Here is a 25575-nt window from a genome sequence, read left to right on the forward strand (position 1 = left end):
TTGTTTTGAAACTTAATATTTCTTGAAAAAAAAGTTACATATTTTTTCACTTTTAACCTAAAACAGCTTTTCAAACATTTTTCTTGAAGAAGAAAAAAATCCGCTTTAAAATTAAATCAAACACTCTTGAACTCAATTTTGAATATTCACTTTAAAAATAAAGTTATCTGATGTTTATATTGTTAATGTTGCCTTAAAATCCAACAAATGTCGCTGGAGTCTGACCAGGTTTTTAGTTTGATTGATTGGTTTCATACTACAACTTTTATTGAAATGACTGAGCCTGATATGACGCGTATCAAGTGAAGCCTTGGTATTATACATTTTTATTTAGATTGAGGGTTCGGCATTGTATTAGAAGTGATGCTGCAATTCTAGTACGCTCTTCTGAGGTTAAAAATTTGGCCCTGAAAAGGGCCTTTTTTGATAGAAAAATCAGACTCCGAATCCATTAATAATTAAGACGCAAAACTCAATCTTTACCGAGACCTAAAAACTAAATCAGAGAAAGCTTTGTGATTTCTAATTTTTATCTGTTGCCATCTCATATTTATTAGCAAATTTAAAATGTTTGTAATTAATTTTAGCAAGATTTTTGAAATCAGCTAAGTTCACGCGCAAGCGCAGTTGAAATGGCAAATTTGTGATAACCGGGATTTAACGGCGAGTGTTTTGAAGTGACAGCAGCAATCATTGAAGTGACTCGTGTGCAACAAGAATTTAACCAGCAGAGGTTCCCAACCTTTCAGAGGGTAGATTTCGATAATTGGGAATCTGGCGATCTTTATTTATTGGCGTCAATTGTTGGCTCCAGCGCCTGCGCGAGAGGTATTTTTCTTTGCAAATCTAAACAAAGAGACCGGAAACATCTATTCACATAGGGTTACTATAAATCAGCAAGGCTACCAAAATAAAATTATTAACACCAAAAATGAGATGACCGCGCCAGATTCCCAATTATCGAAATATCCCCCTTTCAGACTCTGCACCCCTTTGAACACTGATGTGAGTTCATGCTCCCGTCCCATCAAACCACCATATGTGATCAATAGTGTGAGACTCTGAGAAGTAGGGCTCGACCGATTTTGGGCGATGGGCCGATGCCGATTGTTGGCCGATTGTTCAAAGATGGCCGATGGCCGATTGTTTTCCTCCAAATGGCCGATTGCCGATGGCCGATGCCTTTGGCCGATGGCAAAAAAAAAAAAAAATCTAACGGACATAAATTGATAAAATTGTTAGGGATTTAAAGGACCATTTATTCATTTCACTTTACTTCCTTTCTACGAATAAGGACTTGTAATCAAAAAAAAAAAAAAAAAATCAAACTTCGACTAATTTCTATTTTACGATCACCCAATTTAAACTTCACAAGTATTTTCGGCACATCTGTACACGCATATGTACCAAAGAACAAAGAACATATAGATGACCAAAATATCCATTTTGAACACCTCCTCAGTTAATTATCGCCAGTTCTCTTCTGATGTCTTCATACGCGTAAACTTGCGTCCCCTCAGAAGTAAGTTGAAAACTCATACATACGTAGTATGATCTAAAAGTTCGAGGACAAGCAATATAAAACCTTACCCTGAATAGTTCACATTACCGAAGCACATATCTACAAAATAATCACCTTGAACGACTATGCACTTCTACCATCGTTCGTATAGCTTTTAGAAGCACTCCTGGCAGCCATTTTTCGCAACCTCCTGTAAGGCATCTTGCGTTGCTGCTTTAACTTCATCGTAGGGAAGAAGGCGACTTTCATGTTGAGGATGCATGGTTTGATTGCTCAACGCTCTGATATGACAAACAAATAACGTAACGTTTCGTCGGACTTAGTTCCGTGTGACTCTTACCTGTTCCCAGCAAAAAAACGTTTGCATGGACGCCGCTTTCTTCCGTCAGGAGAAGATAAAGCTGTATCATAGTAGGTTGCGAAAAAGGCTTCCAGGAGTGTTTCCAAAAGTTTTATGAACACTGGCAGAAGTACAGAGTCCCTCAAGGTGACCCTTTGAAGGTAGATGTGCTTTCGGTAAACTATTCTGGGTAAAGTTTTATACAACTTGTCCCCGAAATTTTGGATCGTACTACGTACGATCTATATAGGATGTAGTTATGCTACTCTTTTCTGACTGTTGTATGATGATAGATAAAGAACAACAGCCAAAAAAAAAGGGGGGAAGAAAAACAAAGACACTGTTTAATAACCAACTGATTTGTTTTTTTTTTTTTTTGTTTTTTTTTTTTTGTTTTTTTTAATTGAAAATATAACTAAGATTTCAGCAATATTTTAATAATGTATGGATTATGTACAGTACACATAGTTAAAAAAAACTTTAAATTATGTTGTTTAATCATTCAAAAAAAAATTAAGAATAAAAATATGAAACCGTCAACAAATTACGCAATTAAAGCGGAAAGATTGCACGTAGACATTTTTTAGTCATGAAATTAAATAAAAAAGGCAACAGATAAATTACAATATTAAATCATAATAGGAATGTTTTCATACTTATTTAAAATTTATGAATAGAAAAATTTGCATTTTTCGTAAAAGCTATAACAGTGAAGTAAATTTTTCTGAAAAAAGAAATAGCAATGAAAATGAGGTTCTTAAAACGCAGCTACAATAAACCAACTCGATATTTACTTCAAGTTAATAATAACTGTATACATATACTACTTGATCTGATGTTTGCACACATAATATTGAACAATTTTATTGTTTAAAATCTTTTATGAAGCACTACAAACAAATTCAAATTAAATTTTTCAATTTAACAATAATTTGCTGAAATTTAAAAAATTGCTTAATAGAAAATCCTTGAAACTTTTCTATAACATATTATTAAAAATATGATGAAACAAAAATAACTCGTTCATGGATTTTATAAAAATACATGAAAATAATTACTTACAATAGAAAAAAATCGATCGCTATAAATGATGCAAAAAAGATGGCGCATTACGAAATAAAGATGAGAATGTGGAAACAAGAATGAAACAAGAATGAGAAATACCCAAAATGACATTTCTTGAGCAAAATAAATAATCGCTAAATATGTAAGAAATGCTTGAAACGACGAGGGAGGGGCGAGGGGGGTGGGCACCCACTAAGTTTGAACTAACTCACAACATTAAACTTCGTTATCAACTTCGGCCTCATTTGTTTAGTACAGAACCGCTACCACCAACGCTTCGGAAGAGTTTCTGAGTCGACTTCAGCACTTCCGAAGAAAAAAATCAGAAGTCCCTTTGATTTCAGAGTTATGTCACCATTCAAAGCGTCTTTAATTAATTTCTTACAGTAATGCTGTAAATTCTTCCTAAACAATAGATTAAGTTTGAAAAAAAATAAAAATATCTAATTTTTTGAATGGTGTTGGTTTTAAACAACTCGGAAGTGCAACTAGAGTTTAATTTCAGAAATACAGGGAGGGGGAGGGGGGCACGCAAGTGTTCTAAAAATTACCGGCGGTTCAACGGGAATCTAACAAAATGACACAAAAACCGGTTTTGCCATCTCATATTTGTTTCCATGGTCTCCAATTTGGCAATATACACTCTATAACAAAAAAAAATCGACGCATCAAGAAGCAATCATCCAATTGCTTTGAAATTTTGTATGCGTGATTGCTTTGACCAGATGTGCAAATGATTAAAATTTCGTGTCCAATGAATGAATAGTTTGATCTCCAGCGCAGCGAAACTGCGCATCCAGCAGATGTTTATAAAGAGCAGTTCTTCAACAGTTGTTAAAACTTTCGGTTTGATTGCGTTTCAGATTACCTTTCAACAACTTAAAAATGCCTCGCCGCATGGTTCGTGCTCATTACCAGCAACTGTCAGGGTTTAAACGAGGTCATATCATTGTATTGAAAGAGGCCGGTTGGTCAAATCGGAGAAGCGCTCGTCATTTGAGGCGAAACGATGCGGCGATTCGAAGATACTGGCAAGAACGGAAGGAAAATGGCAGAGTTCAGCGTCAGGATGTTAGCGGTCGACCTATGGTCAAAACAGATCGTGATGACGTGATTGTCCGATCACCTGTTACAGCGCTTTCTTCATCTCTATGGACCATCAGACATTCAATCCAAACACCAGTGTCCATCATGACCATTAACAGACGGTTGGGACAACGAAATCTGCGCTCGCACCGACCGTTACGCCACCTGCCACTGACGCCTACACACTGCCGAGCCAGATTACAGTGGTGCATGGCTCGATCAGGTTGGAATGGTGCCGACTGGAGATGTATAGTCTTTAGCGACGAATCCCGCTTCCAACTGTGTCATGACGATCATCGAAGACGTGTTTGGAGACACCCAGGGCAGAGGAGGGATCCTGGTTTCACTTTTGCACGCTACACTGGCCCTCAACAAGGCATTATGGTCTGGAGTGCCATTTCCTTTGTTAACTGGACCCCTTTGGTCGTAATTAGAGGTACACTTACTGCACAGTGGTACGTTGACGACATCCTAAGTCCTGTTTTGTTGCCGTTCCTTTTGTAGTATCCTCGGCTGGTTTTCAGCAGGACAATGCCAGATAACATACGGCATGTGTTGCTATGAATTGTTTGCAAGCTTGTCAAACTCTTCCGTGGCCTGCCAGATCGTCAGATCTCTCTCCCATCGAGCAAATCTGGGATATGATGGGATGGCGATTGCATCTGGCAAGGAATGTTGATAACCTCGTCTGACAATTGGAGCAAATTTGGCCGGAAATACCGCAGGACAACCTACGGGAACTTTATTGGTGTTTCCCACGCCGTGCTTCAGTTTGTATGTAGGCTAGAGGCGGGTGAATACCTTATTGAATTTGTTACTGCAACTCTGATATAAATTATTCAATTGTTCTAAGAATTTAATCATTTACTATTCAGTGCATTGTCTTCCTATCTACCAATTTTCGTCTCAATCAGATCACTCCTTCTTGGTGCGTCAATTTTTTTGTTAAAGAGTGTATCACCAAATGATCGTCAGTCTGAGACTCTATATTAGTTTTGTGTTCAAATAAGTAATTAATAGTCACAAAAAAATGAGTAAATAGGCTTTTTAGAGCACCCGATCGAAAACAAAAAAGGAAGTGCACAGCTGGAACGTACGCACACCCCCACATGCGAAATTTTAACCTTTCTACAGCTTACCATTTTTGAGTTATGACTTATAAGAGATACATATGTACATCCAGCCGCAAGAAACAACGCAATAATTAACTTGTTTGGTACCTGAATGCAGTATTAAAAACTCTTTCAGGGGTGACTAAAATAGAAATTCATACTGATGTTTAAGTAAACAATTTTATATGAAAACAATAACTCCCTTTACTTTGCATTAAAAAGTAAAACAGTAAAGGTCTTTTTTTTTTTCGAAAACATCGGCCAATTCCATCGGCTTTTCGATCTTTTTAAGGCCGATGGGCCGATGTTTCCTGCAAGTTAGCATCGGCTGCCGATGCCGATGCCGATGGCTAAATTGTTGAACCATCGGCGCCGATGCATCGGCCAGGCCGATGCATCGGTCGAGTCCTACTGAGAAGTTGAGCTCCGACTCTGACAATGTTTACCTCTGTTTCGGTAAATAGGGAGGGGTAATTGGCGCTAAGATGAGTTGAAAAACTTTACAAGGGTGCAATCAAAATTTGAAACTGAATCTTGTTGGGATAGTTGAAACCTAAAACTGATTATTCAATTAAAATACAGACAAATTTGTGAACAAAATTTAATATTACTAAATACAAAATTATGTTTAACATATTCTCATCAGAACACATGAAATCAAAGAACTTAATACAAATAGATTTGAAACTATCTGGATGTAGGTGAGGGTTTCATGCTATACCAGTCACTTTCCCAACGTCAAGAGGAGAGTTTTCTCTCGACAAATTTCTGAATGTTAGGTTGTAACTTGTGAAAAAAAGGTTGCTTTTAATGTCCATCCTTGCTCGATATTTTGACTCTATGCCTGCTAATGCAGCAAATATACATATACACGGGGATATGCCAATAAAAGCTGAAGTAAAAACTTCAAAAACGACGATAATGTCGAAAATATTTGCATGCGACCTCAAAATTGAGTAAATTAGTTATTTAGCAGTAAGTCACCGCCCCTAAGCCAGGGCTAAGGCCAGAACTACATTCAATATACCAGATGGCCCGATTATCACATCCTGAGTCTGCAGCTTCGTTCTTATTAGAACTCCTCAGTAAGGAATAGTGAATAACCGAGCTGGAGGCAGATGTCATCTCATTGAAGCTGAGGGTGCCAACAAACAACTTGGTTCGTTGGCATTCTCAGCTTCAATGAGATGATATCTGCCTCCAGCTCGGTTATTCACTATTCCTGACTGAGGAGTTCTAATAAGATCAAAACTGCAGTCTCAGGATGATAACCGGCCAGTTTGGTATATTGCATCTAAATTATAGTTAGTTTTACTTTTTAACTTTATTTGCAGAATACATTCACGACAACTTGAAATTCCTCTTCGCCTCCCAAATTTGGCGCGTCCCCAGGCCGAGAACCCCTGCATTAAAAAACATTGGACTTCAGAACAAAGACTCCTTTACTTCCGGTTTTTTAATCAAAAGAGTCAAATTAGTGTAGCGCAGAACTGGCTTGCCTTCGCTATTTCGGCCGTTATATTTCACAAGTCCTTGAAACGCGTCTTCCTTGAATTCCGCTCTCATTGATTCTGGAATGTACTGTGTTAGACCGCATCTTGACAGTGCAGCAACTGTAAAAGAACACGGAAAAGAATATTGTTACAAATTCTGTAAATAGTAATATTTTTAACACTGATTTGTTGTAATCTGGCTAAATTAGGCGATTATTCCATTATTTTGCATCTAAAATCATCTTGGTAACATAACCTGTAAATAGCTTCTTGTAATGAACATACAACCCCCTTACATTCGACTGAAGTATACGGTCCCCCCATTTCTGAATGACAAGATTTGGAATGGAATCAAAAAGAAAATACGAGAAGCATTTCGAATTTTGTCGAAACTTCTCTAGGATTTATAAATAGTCTCCACTAGTGATGTGCCGGATCGTTTAAAAAGAAGATCCGCGGATACGGATACGGATCCGGATCATTAGTGGCAAGATCCGCGGATACGGATACGGATCTCAAAATGTTTTTACCCAAATCAACTACCCAAGTGCAGAATTTGCTACGGAAGGTATTCCCGTTAGGATAATGGCATTGTTTCTTCAAAAAATATCATCTACGACGAAAATATTATCAAGACTATGATTTACTCTTTAAAGACATATCCGTTAAAATTGAGGGGGAGTAAGCTTATTTCTAGATAGCTTGGTAGATGTATGATACAGGAGCAAGAATGTAAAGCTGCTTCTGGACAGGCTAGAAATATTTTTTCGCATTTTATTTCAGCATAAATGCAGCGCTGACCCATTCCACCCGACTTACCCTAACCGACGAAATAGCAGAGACGAGAACACCTTTACAAACAGTGAATAAAGAATTTAGTCTCACTTTTTTGAAGGATGCCGAGAAAAACCAAAAGGAAGAATAACATAACAAGAAAAAAAAACAATATTAAGTTAAAAATTAAAATTAAAAAAAACATATCAAAGCGGGCCGACCTCATATAGAGATGAATATCGCGGGTCAGAACACGCATTGCTGGCAAATATTAACTGACAGCAGATAGAAATTTTAAATCATTGAGTTTTTTCTCCTTATCTTCCGACTATGAAATCGCTACCAATCACGCGTGTACAGGCTTAGAGAGAATAGCATTTAAAATTTACTTAACAAGATTAAAGCTCCTACTGTATATAACTTAAAAGTTCCAAATAAATATGAAACACAGAAAACTTCGTTCTTTCAATTAGGGTCATTATTTTTACGTACGGGTAACTTTTACTACCATAATTGTAAAAAACGTTAAAGTCGGTTTTTAATTAATATTTCCAGTAATTAAAGTTCTACAAAAACGAGGCCAAGCTAAGAACACTTTCGAGCAAGTCACCTTTTGAACGAAAAAAGCAACTATCAAAATCGGTTAACCTATTTAGGAGTTACGATGCCACAAATAGACACACAGATACACACTTTTAAAACTTATTACCCCTTCTCTTTTGCGACGGGGGGTAGAAATTGACTTCGGAAATGATCCCTTATAAATTAAATAGGGAATAAAACCTAATTTAAACGGAATTAGAGTCTTTTATTCAAATATTAAACTATTTTTAGAATAGAAAAGATCCGTTTAAGATCCGCCAAAAAAGTAACGGATACAGATACGGATACGGATCTTTAGTTTCCCTCGGATATCCGCGGATACGGATACGGATACGGATATCCGGAACATCACTAGTCTCCACGCGTGATAAAAAGTCAGACTGGTTTGCGCCGTTGCGCTGAGAGCATGTATTTGGCTCTGCGTGTATTTGCCTTTCGCTGTGTTTTTGCATATTTTGAAGTAAATACGTGTGTAAGCGTTGAGTTTACGGTGTTTAATTGTTATTTGCTTAATTGCTGATGATTGATTTAGCAGTTGTAACTACATTTCCTGTACATAGCTGTAAATAAATCTCCCGTTTTTCCTCAAGAATTGTGTCGTCATTTAAAGTAAGTTCGAAATTGCTACGAACGCGTAACAATATCTTTTCAGAAATGATTAGCAAATAATTAACTATTTGCATAGAGTAAATCATATAAATTTTCGCTCAAAAATTATTTACAAATGGTTACAAATTTCATTGAATTTAATTTTTTGGTCAATACAGTAAAATTTCTGGAGCTGTATTCTTTGTATAGACAGATTCATATTATATTTGCTTCACACCAAAATAGATTTCTCAATATTTTTTAGAAAAGTATTTTTAACTGTAATGGATCTGAAAGGTGTGTTTACTAATTTTCAATGAACTAAAAAACTCTTAGTGTATCATGTTTTTAAAACGAAATAAAAATTATAAAATAATTTCTCTAAGCTTCATGTAGATTCAAAACTCCATACATTTTCAGAATTTCTTACAGATTGCCACAAAAATTTGTGATTTGGAGTTTTTAATACCTATGAAGTTGTGAGCTTTTTAAAAGGAAAAATAAGGGTATTTCGGACGCAACTGAGGTAAAAAAAATCTTTGGATAAAGTTTAATTCCTTTCGACAAGAGCAGCGGTTCAAAAAGCTCTCTTGCAAAAGCTCTTCAGTGGTTCCAAACCGAAGCTTCAACTGAACGAGTAAATAAAGAAAGAAGGATTTTAAATAGAATGAAACGGTGTAGCTGCGAATCAACATTTCGCTGAGAGTAGTTCCAAATCGGGGCTTTAGTCAAGTAATGGGACCTCCGTGCCTTTCTGGGGTAGAAGCTTCGCTTCGAATGCCGGATGTCGTGGGTTCGGTTCTGACCAGTACCCTGGACGTTCATTTTCCCTCATTGTGTCGTAAATCTGTGTTTTCTTATGTATGTAAATAAAAAAGTCCAACCTCTGGAGGTTATATTGCACCCCAGTGTTCATTAACTATGGACATGGTAACAATAACAACCCCAGCTAACAATGAAGGAGAAGAAGGATTTTAAACAGCATAAATAGCTGCAAATCAGCATTTCGTTGATTCGCAGCTTGTGGGGTAGTTTTAGATTTTATAGCAATAAATGATGACTATTTTATTTACCTTTGCAATCTTCTTCGTTTGGATAAGCATGGATTCTGTTTTCGTCGTCGCAAACTTTTACGATGAATCCTATGCTTTCAAGCATTTTCTTGTAATGTGAAGCACCATATTTGTTAAAATGTGACTCGGGGATATGTGGTTCAACACCCTAGCATAAAGAAAAAATGTTAATGTATAATATTATCGTAGCAAATGAAAGCTGACATTGACATAATATCTCTATTAAACTACAGAGTGGTCCAAAAGTGGGGGTCCTCCACTTTATTTTTAACATTATGTTAATTATGGTTGAATGCTTGTTATACGCAGTTACTTTGAAGTCTTAAGAGCCATAAACATTGGCAAAACACCATCCATGTCTTCACTCAACTGTGGAGTTCTTAACTGTGGAGTCTCGTTTTCAGCCTTCCGCTGGAAGTGTGTATTCGCCTCTGCGCTTTGTTTTTGCGTATTTTGATGTGAATACGTGTGGGACCGTTGAGTTTATGGTGTTAATTATAATTGCCTAATTGCTATGGTTAATTTAGCAGTTGCTAAGGATATTTCTTGTACATAGTTGTAAATAAATATCTTGTGTTTTTCTCAAGAACTATGTCGTCATTTAAAGAAAGTTTGAAGTTGCATCGAACACGTAACAGTATATAAACAATAAACAATACATATTTAAAAAATTGAAAATTGGTCACTAAGCCCTTGCAGTTGCCTTCCAATGCTGCACATCTGGCTGCACATAGTCTTTTTAAGATAAACCAGATGTTATGTCTGTTTTACCTGAGGCTAAGGACCTTCTTTGAGTTAAGGAAAATAAATTCTTGGAAGGTATAGATCAAAGTGTATGTTTTATATAGGGGATGTACTCCGTCCTAGAAATGAAACTGATTTCCCATTACCGGAAGTCTGTCACACCGCATTTTCTGTGGTTTCGACAATTACGGTCAAGTCCGCTGATAAGTTAAGATCAGTTATGCTGCTGTTTTGGGGAAAAATTAAAAGAGAACTGATGTTTTATTTTCAAGAATAATAATTTAAAAAATGAGATTGAAGCAAAATCTGCCGCCCCTAAAAAATTTGCCGCCCTAGGCAGCTGCCTATTCTGTCTATTGGGAAACTGGGCTCGAAAACGTTTAATTGGCCCTCAAGTTGGTCATGAAATAGTAATATGTACCACCAATTACTTTTCATGCGCTCTTAGGATCAGGAGAGCCCAAATTATTGTTTATAAGGGAGGAGCAGAACTAGGAGCATTTTTAATATTTTGAAATACATGCCAAACTGACACTGGGTTCGGTATTTCATTTTATACGCAATTTCGAAAAACATTTAAAAAATAAAAAAAAACGCAATTTCAAGCTATATTCGGTAGTAAGACCTAGGGAAAAGGTTTTGTTTAGCGCGCGTTCCCCTGGAAATTTTTGAAGCCTTGAAAACGCACTTGGGACTGCTCCCGGAAAATTTTGTTATTGGAGTTTTAAAAACGCAATTTTGGGATACATGCTGACATGTTTGGGGAGTGGGTAGTATGAGGTGGGCAGCTCTAACTCGGAATATTTTTGAAGTTATAAGGCTTATGATTAATGACGCTGGGGGAGAAGAAAAGGTTCGGGGGGTTCTCAAATTTTTGAAAATAAGATTTTAAAAACTCCATTTAAAATTTTCTTGCGATGGAAATTTAGGAGCTTTCCCTTCGTAAAACACATTTTAAAGTTCTCTTCGACAACGTTAGACAAGGGAAAGAGGTACTCTAGAGAAAATTGTTTGCAATCGAAGTCCGAGAAATATGATTTTTGATTATGTTTGGTACGATAGCAAGGTGTGTGGGTAATCGGTAGCTGTCCTCCCATAAATTTTCGAAATCAAAATTCTGAAAATGCAATGTTATGTTGCCTTTAGTGCAGAGGCGTAGGAACTTGGTGGAAGTAGGGGGAGCTGGGACACATTATGCCGTAACCAGAAAATAATTTGGGGGGTGGGGCACTTAAATTTTTTCACCATAAGAAATTAGCTTCGAAGAGCTTCCATCTCTCTCTCTCTTTACCAGCAAAATTTTCAATTATATTTAATAAATACATTGCATATGGAAGGAATGAGGTGATAAAACTCTGATTTTGAAAAGGCGTCGGTCAGTACTCGATTATGAGCACGTAGAAATAGAGGGGTTCCGGGGGACCCTCCCTCGGGAAAATTTCAAAATTCTTGTTCTAAAAACGTGTTTTAAGAGATTTTTGGAATGTTAAGGAGAGAAAAGGTTCGAATAAACTTTCCTGAAAATATTTCCAATTTAATGTCTTAAAAACGCATTATATACCATATTTGTTGACGTTAGTTAAATTAATATGACTCAAGGGATTGTCCTCGATCGAATTTTCAAATTGATTTACATCTCTCTCCCAATATTTCGAATTTGAATTTCCAAAATCACAATTGTAGACAATCTTCAATGATGTCAGGGGAAAAGGCTGTACTAGAGCTCTACTCTGGTAATTTTTCAAAATTGTCCTAGAGAGCGTTCTTCAATGCTGTTATCAGAAAAGGCTCTGAAGTTCCATCTGCTTATTTTCTTCGAAATTATAATCTCTAAAAAACGCAACTGCGGATGATATTTGTCAGAGTTAGGGGCAGGTCCCGACTAACAAAATTTGAGGCCCTAGGCAGGCCTACAATAATTTCAGGGCTCCTTGAAGACTCTATTAGCCCTGTCGGAATGCATTTTCGGGGGCCCAAAACTATGTAAATTATTTATTATATGCATTCACGAATCTCCTTCGGGGTACTCGAAGTTGCGACATGGTACTTTCGCTACTGGCAATTAATAAAAATTCTCCTTTGAGGAAGTTCTTTTCTAAATAAAAAGTCATTATTTTTTTATTATTACTTTAAAAAATACATGGATTTTTTTCGTATAGTTGTTATGCTATGGATAATTCTTTCAGTAATTTCGGGCCCCTTAGGAAGATTTGGCCCCGGGCCCAGGCCTAATTGGCCTGTGAGGTAATCAGGCCCTGGTTAGGGGCCGAGTAATTTTTTGAAATTGAATTCCCAAAAAGGGAATATTATTGAATTTCCCATGTTGTTGGAGAACAAGATATTCAGAGAGTCTCTTTCGGAAATTTTCAGGGAACCGAGCCCTGAAAACAAAATTTGAGGCGTTCTGTAATAATTTGGAAGGAAAGGGAGGACTTTGACAGCGTAGCATTTAAAAGACTCTCTTATTTTCTGATAACTAGAAAAAGGGAAAAGGATGAAAGAGAAGGGCGGAGAAACAGAACGTTGGAAATGTGTTAAAATGAAGTGTTCGTTATATATTAAATGCTCAGATAAATTTTAGTAAAAGTCTTTGAGAGAAACTATAAAATATTGCAGGAGTTTTTTTAATAAATGAAAAATAATAAATGAAAAGTTACAATTTTGGCATGAAAATATATCTGTGAGTGACAAAAAAATCGTAATATTAGGAAAGCAAACAACATGAATAACTCGAACTTCTTAAAGTATTACGTTCAAAAATTTTCATTTCAATAAACTCGCACCTTTTAAAACTGATTTTTACATAGTAATTTTTTTTTTTTTGTAATTAAAAGATTTTAAGAACATTATAATAGTGAAGATTTCACCGATTTTGATTTATGTGAATTTTTGTTCCTGTAGCGTAAGTACCTTTAGTATTTTTTAAATGATATTTATCTTTGCAGTTTTATAACTTCATTAAAATCTATCCCTGTAGGTTTAAAATGAAACAAAGTAATGGGCACAATTTTTTTTTCTTTTTTTTTTTAAATTTTTTACAGCGGGATAGTTCTAAAAATTGCGTTTTGTATCACAGCAATGATTTACGCCTCCAAAAGTAATTTCTGAGTACGTCACTGATTTATGTTGTTTCTTTTGATAATATTTCCTACCAAAAAATAAATAAATAATTTGTTTGAAAAATACCTATTTCGGGCACTACGGGTTCTCTATCTGGCAACAGATTACTTTCGGTTTCGATAGATCATTGAACAATGATATTTTTGCGATCTGATGGTACCTTTTGATCGAAACATAGAATTTAAACCCGAAATATATGTACGTTCTTGATCCTTCGAAAATTAGTTTAGGACTGTTTCTTGTTTTGTAACTACAGTGAACTCTCTCTATTCTGAACACTCATGGGACCAAACAAAAGTGTTCAGATCATGGGGGAGTTTATTATAAAGAAAGGCTAGAAAATGTATGTATATTTATTCTATTGCATTAATGTATTATGTCAGTATTTTGCCTAGTGAGCTTATAGCAGTTACTGAGATAGAGGAGCTAAATGTTTTATTGGTGGCTAGTGCAATTTTTAATTCAACTTAGTAGGACCTAAACTCTTGCATTTACTTTTCACTTTTTTAATTTAAAAAGTTTCACATAACATTCAACAATAAAATATTACAATACAGCCATCATTACAATACCTGGAGAGAGATTTTTTTTTCTTAATTTGTTTTTGCATTGTGTATTCTCATGAAAGGTTCGTGTTATCATACTAGTAAAAATGTTTCCTAGTGATTTTCAGCCGCATTTTACCTAAAAGGTCTTGAATATTACTTGATGCAATCGTCGGATTCTTGAAATACAGTTCAGGGGCAGAATCTTCAGTCTCATATTGCTCAGTTGAATGGCTTTATGTGATGCAGGAATATCCAGGAAAATCATTTTTCTTCTTCCTCCCTCCGTCTCCCCCTTCATGTCCTTTTATCATTGGGATAAAGTTAGGCTTTCCAATTTGATTCGAAGGAATTCCAGAGCACCAATTGTGAACATGTTCAGTATATAGAGAGGTAGAGATTGAACGGGGATTTAAAATAGCGTTCATAATACTGGGGTGTTCATATTATAGGGCGTTCAGCATACAGAGGGGTCAACCTATGTTAAGTCTATGGAGTTTCGCCGGGACAGGGACGTAGCCAAGGGGGGGGTCCAGGGGGTCCGGACCCCCCCCCCCCTTCCTGATAGGTCACTGTAGCCCTGCACTTACATAAACAGAATTTTCCAAAAAAAAAATTTTATAAAAAATTTTTTTGTCCTAAATATTTTCATTAAGCGACAACTTTCTCACGTTCAGTTTTGTTCAAAACAACAGACCCTCTGGGAGGGGGGGGGGAGAGGAGCGACAGAAGTCTTCAACCCGTGGTACGCGTCGCAGACCTGCCCAAAGGAGACATTTAGTCCCCTGCCTCGCAAGAAAATCGCCAGCAGCTATCCGAAAAAGGAGACATTATAGTAGTGCCCGTCCCCGCAAGGAAATCGCCGGCAGCTCGTAAGCAAACATTTATTGTTAACGAAAGCTTGATGAGAGTCATCAATGATGAAAATGTCGGAGACAGGAAATTTGTAGGAATGTTTTTGCGGGAAGGTCATACAAAGAGGAAAGCAACAGTAGGGTCAGCCGCCCTTGTAATATAGCACCGTCTTTTTAGAAGGTGCCTAAGGCTGCTAGAGTCGTGGATAGTGCAAAACTCTGTTAGGTCGCACATTCACTTTCTCTATCACTGCCATTGGTATGGGTCGGTTGCACGGAAAATTAAAGGGAAAAATCTGGAGCACAATCATAAACACATAAGAAAAAATTAGCCAACCCCCACTGGGTAAGTTGTATTGCAGTTTTTTTTTTAAATGTGTTTTTTTTTTCTTTTTTTTTTTTTAACAATAGGAGCAATTTTATGCATTCTCTCATTTATGCGTTTCTCATTTATTTAAAAATTTATTCAGACAGAAATAGCATCGAATATCATTTCATTTTTTAACCAATCAATTCAATTTATTTCATTTATAATTTTCATTCGTAACAATTATGAATTACTTATATCATTGTGTCCCGGAAGCTCACAACTTTTAGCATTCATCTAATACTCTAAACCTAGTTATTTTACTAACAATACGGAAATATAAAAATTTTAAATTTCTACCCTTTTTCTTTGGAGGTAATATTTGCCCTATTTGTGATAATATGGCAGCACTAAAATTAGATCCCAAATTAGATATACTGTAAAAAGCTAATCATCCTTCGGTGACAAATATAAAAGGTTTATAGCTAGTTTGAAGGCTCAATTAGCAAACATTTTGCTCTAAGTCATCAGATGTTGTAATCTAAAGGTTTAAAAGAAGATAAATCTCTTGTAAAAACTCTAAGAAAAGTTGTAAATGCCTTTCTACAACATGGTTGTAGATTGTCTTTCTACAACCATGAAACTAATGTCTGGAAATTTGTTCTGAATATTAGTTCATTTTCATCACAAGGTAACAGATTTTTTTTTTCTTTCACTCTTTCTGAGCAAAAATGTACCGAAAAGAACTAGAATTTTTGCGAATGTTTTATCTCTTGTGTTTTTATATATGATTTACAAAAAAGGAAAAAAAGATTATGTATCTGGAGGTAGTAAAAAAAAAGATGCATAAATAAAGGTTAATACTAATATAACAAAATTGATTTCAGTGATATCAAAGTTTAAAAAAACAAAGAAATTGAATTAAAAAAAAGTCTGGATGTGTTTGATTTTTTTAGTTTTAAGTTTGGAATGATTAACACATGTGTAAAGATGTATAAGTTTAAAGATACATATATAATTCACAATGAAATTATTTTAAATTATTATTTTAAAATACTAACTGAATTGTGTTCACGAGGTCAAAAGGAAAAGTTATTAATTAGTTTAACTGAAAATATGTATTTTCTTCTATCTTCTAGTTCCATTTTTCGAATAAAAGCTATGTAATATGCATATGCTTCATTTAGCAAATTTTTTGATAGCTATTTACTGACTTCTTTGTATTTAAGAATTATTTAATAAGTATCTGTACATTCATGGTTAAAAAGCACAGTAGACTCCGAATGCAAGAATAATAGTTGTTGTTCTTATCCTCATATATGTAATAGCCGATAATCGAGTAATGCTCTTGACCTCATCAACAATGAAACTCGCTACACGCCATGATAATTAGATAACATGTTTTGGTAATGTTTAAAATGCAGGGAAAGGCTTTATTGTAACAAGGCTGAACTGGATCCAGTAACTAAACTGTTTTACTGGTGAGACTGTCATTTCAGGGCACTAAAGAAGCGAAAAAGTGGTCAACAATGAGCGTTATCTACTGAAGCTTAGGGCTAATCCACTGGAGTTAGGGTTTAAAATATCAACTATCAAAATGTCACCAAACAGGCAATTTCTTCGTTCAAATGTGGAATCAATTTTCATCTTGACGGGCGATTTTCTAGTTGTTATATAATTTCAAAATATCAATTTAAATCATATCTGGATTTTTAATTTACAACTTTTCTTAGAGTTTTTACAAGAGATTTGTCTTCTTTTAAACATTTAGATTATAACATTTGAAGACTTAGAGCAAAATGTTTGCTAATTGAGTCTTCAAACTACCTATAAACCTTTTATATTTGTCACCGAAATATGATTAGCTTTTTACACTATATCTAATTTTGGTGCTGCCGTATTATCACAAGTAGGGCAAAGATTATCTCCTAAAGGATCGAACTCGGATGACTACCGCCAAATGTAGAGATTTAAAATTTTTATATTTCCATATTGTTAGTAAAATAACTAGGTTTAGAGTGTCAAATTTTGTTGTGATGATTCGGTACTGTTACTATCGGTCATTTTCCTACAGTTGTTGTTTAAATTGAAATTTTAAATTTAGAATGGAACATTTTGCACAGAAGTTGTTTTGAATCAACTTAATAAACTAAATCAAATCCATAGTTCCGTTCATTTGTTTCCCTGAAGAGGGGTCAAGACTATACATAAAAATACTATGTATATACAATGTGTTCGTAAGTGTATTTATTCATTTTCCTAAGTTCTAAAAGTAATACTTCCTCTTATCACCCTTAAATGACTCTGCATGCGAAACTCCTAAAATAGAAAATGTCCAAGAAAAATGTTTATTATCTTTGACGGCCTAAAAAATAATATTTATAAACAAATTATCATTCAAATTTTCTTCAAAAGTTTGACAAAGAAATTTTATTGTTTAACTTAATTCATCGTAAATACCATAACTGATCCTTAGATATCTATTTTAGCAATACATCACAAGAAAATACTTATTAACGAGCAACGATACTTTCTATGTATTTTATGTGTTTGAACAGCTTTAATAATGTTTTCCTAAGCTTTTATATGAAAATACTATAAAAAAAGATGAAGATTAGAAGTATCATTCCATTTCTTATCGTTGAATGAATTCTAAAAATTTAAATGAATTAAGAAACATTTCGAGCATTTCTTTAATGAGCCTTGGCGATATTTTCGCCCATAGAAGCATTAAATGCAGTCCAAAATCCAATTCGAAACAGTCAGGAGTGGGGAATTATGGAGCATTTATTGAGTTAGACAGTTGATAATGTATTCAGTAAGTTACCGCCCTATAGCCAGGGCTAAGGCAGAAATACATGAAATACACCGCCAGCTCAGTCAATTGACTGAGCTGGCGGTGTACTTCATGTAGTTAAAATAAATATGAGCTTTTTTTTTTTGAAAGCAAATATATTGCAAAGCTTTAATTATCATACTTATATTACATCATTACTTAATTAATCTAATTATCACATTTATTAATTGTAGTTTTGATTGGAACAGTATCAATTTATACAATTATCAGTTAATGCTTCTGATTTAGCATACTTCCATTTCTAAAGTTCGTGCAACCTTGGACCCCCCCCCCCCCCCTTAACAAAATCCTAGCTACGTGCCTGGCCGGGACCATTAAAATGTGTTCAGAATATCGGGGTGTTCGCATTAGAGAGTGTTCAGATAGAGAGAGTCCACTGTATATAATTAGACTTTTGGGAAATCCCTAAAGAATTTTCTTTGTTCGGGGCTTAACCTTTTATGAAGGAGTGAAAAATGATAAAAGAGAGAAATAAACGACGGATTAAAAAAACAAACAAAATAAATTTGTTTGTAAATGGGGCTCCCCTTTCCCCCCTTTTTTAATGTAGGTAATTTCAATGAATAACGAACAATACCACTTGCTCTTTTAGTTTAACTTTCACATAAAATTTTGCAAGTTTATTTTAATCAACCAGTTTCAAAGGGCTCCGCTGGAAATTCTTTACATTGTGCCTAAGAAGTCATATCTTAAAATGAGATAAGTTTCTAGAAAGTTGAAATCACTTGATTTGAACAAGTTGCTTACCTTAGTAACCTTTTTTATAGTTACGTCTGTATCACCTTCCATATTATTCATATTTAAATGCAAAACTGATTCACTATCCTTTTTGTGATCACGCGACAAAAAAACGGCATGCGAGGCAAAACTAATAAGAATGTGAACTAAACTGCGATGTCGCTCCCGAAACACGAGCTCAAAGTGGGGAGCAAACCCCTATCGGTACTGGTACTGAATTTTGCAGGCCGCGGGGCAAAGCTCACTTTTCCGCAGAAGGTAGGATAGCTTGTCTAAAATTCTTTTAATCTTCCGGGAATCAAGAGGTGTGTAAACAGTGAGAAAAAGGGTGAAGGTGGACTCAAGTGCACTGACCACTCCGTCTGTCCCCTGTTTTTGTTGCTTATTGGGTGGAAATTCTTAGAAAATGCAGATCACATTTGTGAAATCAGGTTTTAGGTAAACACAACAATGTACGACAGAAAGCTGCTGTGCGAGAATTTTTCCGGGGGAGCTGAGCCGGTCTGAAATATTACAGGGGGAGCTCAAGCTCCCCCAGCTCCCCCGGCTCCGACGCCTATGCTTTAGTGAGATTAAGTAGGAAAGAAGTTATCGGGGACTCTGATCCAATAGTTTCCCAAAGTTAACGGACCAAAAACGCAATTTTGGACTACCTTAATCAGCAGTGTTTTTATCGTACATGGATATTCCAAGGTCAAAAAAGTAAGGAGGCGTATCAAATCAAAGGCTTCGTTTTTTCCCATCACATGTGTCTTAAATCCGCTTCTCCCCCAAAAAGTTTAAAGATTCCTGGTTTTAAAAATGCATTTTTGATGATCTTTGGTAATGTTGGGAAGAAGAGGTTTGAGGGTGCTCCCCTGCCTATATTTCGAAATTGCAATTGTAAAACCGCAATTGTTATATCATCTAATTATGTTAATAGAAGGACGGTTCGTGAGCTCACCAACTCACCCACAATTTTTTTTTTTTTTTTTTAAATTGTAACTCTAAAAATGCAGTTTTAGAAGATTTTTGGTGATGAAAAGGAGATATTCAAAGTCTCAACCCCAGAAATTTGCTTAATTTAGTTTTAAAAATGCATTTTAGACAATTTTTGGATAAATAGAGAGAGGGGGGGCGTTCCCCTGGTCCTTTTATGAAATTGAATCTTTTAAAATACAATTGTCGATTATCATCTGTTATGCTATGAAAAGGGGGGTTCGGAGGCTGTCCCCCGAAAATTTTTGAAGTTATAGTTGCAAAAGGGCAGTTTTAGACGATCTTTAGAAATGTTAGGGAAAAAAGAGATTCGGGTCTAATCCCCCGGAATTTTTTGAAATTGAAATTTACAAAACACGATTGCAGACCATCTTTGGTAACGTTAAAGGTACCGACAATCTTGGTTGACTTTCATAGATGTGTAAGAGGGAGGAGTTTTCAAGCTCACACCGAAAACTTTTCGAAATTCAAGCCCTGAAAACTGAATTTAAGACAATCTTTAATAATGTTGGCAAGAAGGAAGGGGAGGGGTTAGAGACATCCCCTGAAAAATTCTTGAAGTTAGCTTTTAAAACACAAGTTTTAGAAGACCTTCGGTAATGTTAGTGGGAAGAGGGGTTTGGAGGCCACTCGTCGCTAATTTTCGGGGGCATTCGCCCGGAACTTTTTTCGGAATTGGAACCTTGAAAACGAAAGTTTAGACGATCTTTGGTGAATTTAAGGGGGGGGGGAGGGAGTTCGGGGAAGAACTTGAATTTGAATTTTTCAGAGTTGAAATCCGAAAAAACGAAAATTCTGGCAATTTTTTTTGTAGCATGTGAAACTTTGAAAATTGGGCGGGGGGGGGGCACCCTGCCTCCCCTTGCTGGCTACGGCCTTGAGTACTATGTGAGTTTTTAGTGACTATGTATTGGGGAACTTTTGTCCTAATTCTAAATGAGGATTCAAAGGGCCTGTTGACGCTATTGTGGAATTATTCTAATGACCCTTTCATCTATATTTCACCTTATTCATTCGGGTATTTTGGTTTTTTTTAGGGGAGTGTAAAATTTATTTACAATGTTTTCTCATACAAATGGAAATTTTTAGCGACTAAAGTTCAAACTTTAACTACGATTTTTAGAAACTGTAGCCATTATTCCAATTTATGGCAGCATTCCGTTATTTATTTTCATTTATTTAACACTGGTTGTTGAACATGCGTCATTTGACCTAACTTTTATTATTTTCGTGGTAGACCGTGCAGCGCCGGGCAACGCAGCTGAAGTTCATAATAAATTAGGAAATAAAATCATCTGAGTCTGAACATTTTTTTTTTTTTTTTTTTTTTGAAACGGACACTGGCTTCATCCTGTATTTGACGTTGTTTTCGTTGAAAGAGACATGGCTACTAAGTTTTGGAAGAATTATGCCAAAAAATGTTATTTATGCATCTATTTCTCGTTGAATAAGCTTAAATATTTTTTTTCTTCCAAAAATTTCATATAAAAAAAAAGGAAAACTTCTCCCAAAAATTTTGTTAGCGAAACTACACCATCCCCCCCCCCCTCCCTTGTGGTCACTCCTGTAAGAACTTACCTTTAAGTAATTGTTCCATTTAGGATTCTCAACGTGATCTTTATAGCTGTCCCAAAATGGAGTGGTGAGTATGAAAAGTAAAGCTGCTTCACCCCCAGGTTTCAAAACGTAGTAAATATTTTCAAAAGCCTTTTTTTGGTCTTTCAGCCAGTTGAAACAATATATGGAGATGATTTTTGTGATGCCATTTTCCCATTGAAGAAGTGATGATCTAAAAGAAAACATTAAGAACGGCTTTTAAGATTTTCCAAGAAAAACATTTAATCTACAATCCTGTTTGTGAAAATTGCAACACCACGAAGGACTTACGCGAGTGAGCTGAAAATTGCAGGAAATGTAAAGTAGATGATATGCAAATGACTAGAATTGCAGACCGGTAGCGCATGGGTATGCTGAGCAGCGCCCTCTGAACGGCGGATCGAACCGAATATAAATAGACGGCTGTAGCGAGGCGTGTATGATTATCAATGGTTTTATGTTAGAGTAAACGTTAACTGAATCTTTACTATGCCTCTTCGACGAAAGAAAGCGAAACTTGAGCAAATTTTGGAGCTTGAACGAAGCAGAATTGTCGGCCTTCGTGAAGCTGGGTTGTCTTATCGTGCAGTAGCCGCTCGTGTGCAGCGTAACAGCAGCACAATCATGCGTGTTTGGAAGCAGTGGATGGACGAGGATAGGACAGCTTGGAAATCCGGGAGTGGACCCCAAAATGTGACGTCAGCTCGCGATGACAGTCACCTGGTGCGTATAGCGCTGACGGACCGCATAGCTTCTTCTAGACAATTGGCAGCACAGTGGTCAACAGATACAGATGTTTCATTGTGTGCTTCATCAATTCGGAGACGTCTTCTGCAGCGTGGGCTGCGCGCAAGGATTCCTTTATACAGGATTCCTCTCACGCCAAACCATCGCCACCTGCGTCTACAATGGGCCAATGTGCTTAGCAGCTGGCGTGCTGATCGGCAGCAGGTCGTCTTTTCTGACGAATCCAGCTTCAATTTGTGGCACCACACCGTAAAAAATCTCGGAAACCTCTCTGAATATACAAAAAAGCTTTCCGTAATAAACAGATTCGTACGCCCTCAGCAGTTTTCTGCTCTTATCAAATACCTTTCCCGTTTAACAAGAAAGTACGAGTCGACGCCTGCGCAGCTCACACGGCAATTTTATAGTCCAGCACCAAATCCAAACTGAAACTCGTGAAAGCACGCAATGAAAACAAAGAATCTTACTGCGCAAGAAAAAAAAATCGGTATTTTTTTTTTTTTTTGTCTCAGAGAAAAATTCTTTGGAATAAACAAAATCCTCCTGTCAAATGCATTTTTCTGATCTAAAACAATAAGTTGTTCTTCTCTCTAGAAAAGTAAGGGGAAGTGATGACTCATGTGCGAAGTAACACTCATCAAGGCCATTAGTAGAAGTTTTGTTCCTCGCATGAATTCACTGAAGATAATTTTAAAGTCTTATATTTTCTTCCTAATGTATCGTCATGAGATTGAATTTGAAGCTATGTCACTTATTTTTAAGTACGAAGTGCAACTTCTCGACGCATGCTTGCGGAAGGAATACAAACTGAAATTAAAAACCAAATAACTGCCGAGAGGACGCCATGTAAATTCGTTGCGTCGCATAACTTGTGTAGGTAATTTACTTTTTTCTTGGATACTTTTCTTCTTTCTACCAAATGGGTAATTTTTGTAGGCAGAATTTTATTCTGTCATAAAAATCACCTTTCTGGTGACCAAAGCCTGCAAAAGACCACCACCGACGAATAGGTAAGTCGCTTTGCTTCGAATAGGTAACTCTATTACTTTAAAGTGATTTAGTTCATATAAATCTCGTTAAAAAAAAAAAAAACTATTTTCCTCAGTATCATTTTTTCGTTGTGAACCATTGCAATTTGAAAATATTTTACATTACATGGAACACATATTTAAAGTGCAAGTGTGTCTACATTTATTCAGTAAAATTTATGAATTGAAGATTATAAAAATTTTTAAATAAGTGTTATTGTGTACTTTGTTTTTATGTGTCAATCTCAGTTAATATTTGGCTGAACATTTATGTATCAAGCATTATGAATTAAATGTTATAATATGCAAATTGTCAGGTTTGATAGTTCGTCTTTAAGGTTGCATGTTTTCATTCTCTTGTAAACAGTAGCTAAATTGTATGAAGTAAAAAAAAAACTATCTCTTGTAATTAGGAGCATAGTGCTTCAGTATTATCCAAATGACGATATCTCTTTAAATATTTGCATTAGCGAAACGCTTTAAATTAGTTAAATGTGTATTAATTACTTTAACAAATAGATTCATATATGTATTTAAAAGTGTCTTCATTTTTTTCGTTTTACGAGCCTCAATTTTACCAAAAGCAAAAAAAAAAAAGACTTAATAAAATAAATAATTTTGTATTTTTACACCATATTAAAGTATTTGACTTATAATTTATATGATACTTTGATTTATAATTTATATTATACATGAAATATTATTTATCTCAGCAGAGCTTCATTAGTACGATTTATTTTAGTTGCAATGTACCTGCCCTTAAGGGAAAGAAGCTGCAAATATAACAAACAAGAATTATTTCTCAATAATATATTTTTGTATATATATGAAAAACACAAGCAATGAATAGCAATGAGAAAAAGAAAATTAAAAGCAGCAATTATTAGAATAAAGTTGAAAAGTTGAATTCGGAGCTCATCAGCCGTGGAAGATTCGATAAATATGGTCAAAAGACCAAAAGATATTAAACTACTTACTAAAGAGAGTGTTTAAGCTCTATAATATATGCATTACATTGGGCCAAACGCACCATATGCTAAACTATATGCAATAAACAAGAGCTTAAACCTAAAATTAAAAGTAGGGTTTTTTTTTACCTCGGCTAAATTAAGAAACAAGTCCCTATAATTTGTCTTCCTCAGGACAGTACCTACTGCATGCATACTAGTTTAATGTAGGACACTCAGGAGGAATGAGTCAGTGGCAAAAATGGAACAGCTGCATTTACATGCGAAAATAAAAAGTAATATTATTTCATGTCATTGTTTCAAAAGTGATCATTTTTTAAAAAACTATGTTATTAATATACAATGTACATATGGGGAGAAGACGAGGGGCGTTCACCACGCAGACTGTGGCATTTATAGCATTTTATGGGTGCACCATCACTCTTATGGGGGGGGGGATTCTCGTATATATGAAATGGAATAATCATGTAATATAGTTCAATGTTTTAATAAATAAAATATATATTGCATTTTGCGCACACTGTAAAAATAAAATCAGTAACCTATTTTGAATAAGTAATTTATATTTGTGATGAGCTGGAAAAGGGCAAGAACAGAAGAATCAACCCGAATGGTTCCAGCAGGGGGACTTGGTGTCATATTTAAATTCATCAATTTCTCTGTTGGTACTTTTCGGTACACTTTGTTCGTCAGAGAAATTGACTTGAGGTGAACGAATTCCGAAACGCGAAGGGTAGGTAAGTCCTGTCAAATTTTATCCGAAGATAAAAGCTATCAAGTTTGATACAAGATATGTTTTTAAGTTCTGCATTAAAAATACAATATGTTGATAGTTTTGTCTTGAAAATATTGAGAGAAAAACTGAAGTTTAAGATTGTTTAACAAACAATCCCCACTTTTCAGAAGGTACCCCCCCTCCAATTTGTATTATTGCTCTTGTATTATTGCTCTTAGATATGAAAGAATTGAAACTGATATGGTATGCAATACTATAATAAAGAATTATATTTTAGAAAAAATCACGGAAAAAGAATTCCGAAATTCTTGGAAACGTTTTTGAAAATTGTTTGGAGAATTCCGAAATACTCGGAAACGTTTTCGAAACTTTCATGAAATACAGCTGCACAGAATACTCAGAAACATTTCTGGAAATTACGGAAAGAGGATTCCGAAATACTCAGAAACGTTTCTGAAAATACAGGAAGAGGATTCCGAAATACTCAGACACGTTTCTGGACATTACAGAAAGAGGATTCCGAAATACTCAGAAACGTTTCTGAAAATTACAGAAAGAGGATTCCGAAATACTCAGACACGTTTCTGGACATTGCAGAAAGAGGATTCCGAAATACTCAGAACCGTTTTTGAAACTTTCATGAACCACAGCTGCACGATATACTCAGAAACGTTTCCGGATTTTTTTTACAGTGCATGATG

General features: G+C 35.5%; 1 protein-coding gene across 2 annotated transcripts in view; it reads right to left on the reverse strand.

The window, feature by feature from the left end:
* Positions 1-6352: 6352 nt before the first annotated feature.
* LOC129217179 (juvenile hormone acid O-methyltransferase-like) overlaps positions 6353-25575 on the reverse strand; it is a 28190-nt gene continuing 8967 nt past the window's right edge. For both annotated transcript variants that reach the window (XM_054851442.1, XM_054851443.1), the window contains exons 3-5: positions 21378-21588; positions 9657-9804; positions 6353-6738 (exon numbers count right to left, since the gene is read on the reverse strand). In XM_054851442.1, coding sequence (XP_054707417.1) covers positions 6551-6738; positions 9657-9804; positions 21378-21588 — 547 coding nt within the window. In that variant the 3' untranslated portion in view covers positions 6353-6550. The remainder of the gene's footprint in view (positions 6739-9656; positions 9805-21377; positions 21589-25575) is intronic.

The sequence above is a fragment of the Uloborus diversus genome, chromosome 2 (assembly GCF_026930045.1).
Source record: "Uloborus diversus isolate 005 chromosome 2, Udiv.v.3.1, whole genome shotgun sequence".
NCBI classification, from domain to species: domain Eukaryota; kingdom Metazoa; phylum Arthropoda; class Arachnida; order Araneae; family Uloboridae; genus Uloborus; species Uloborus diversus.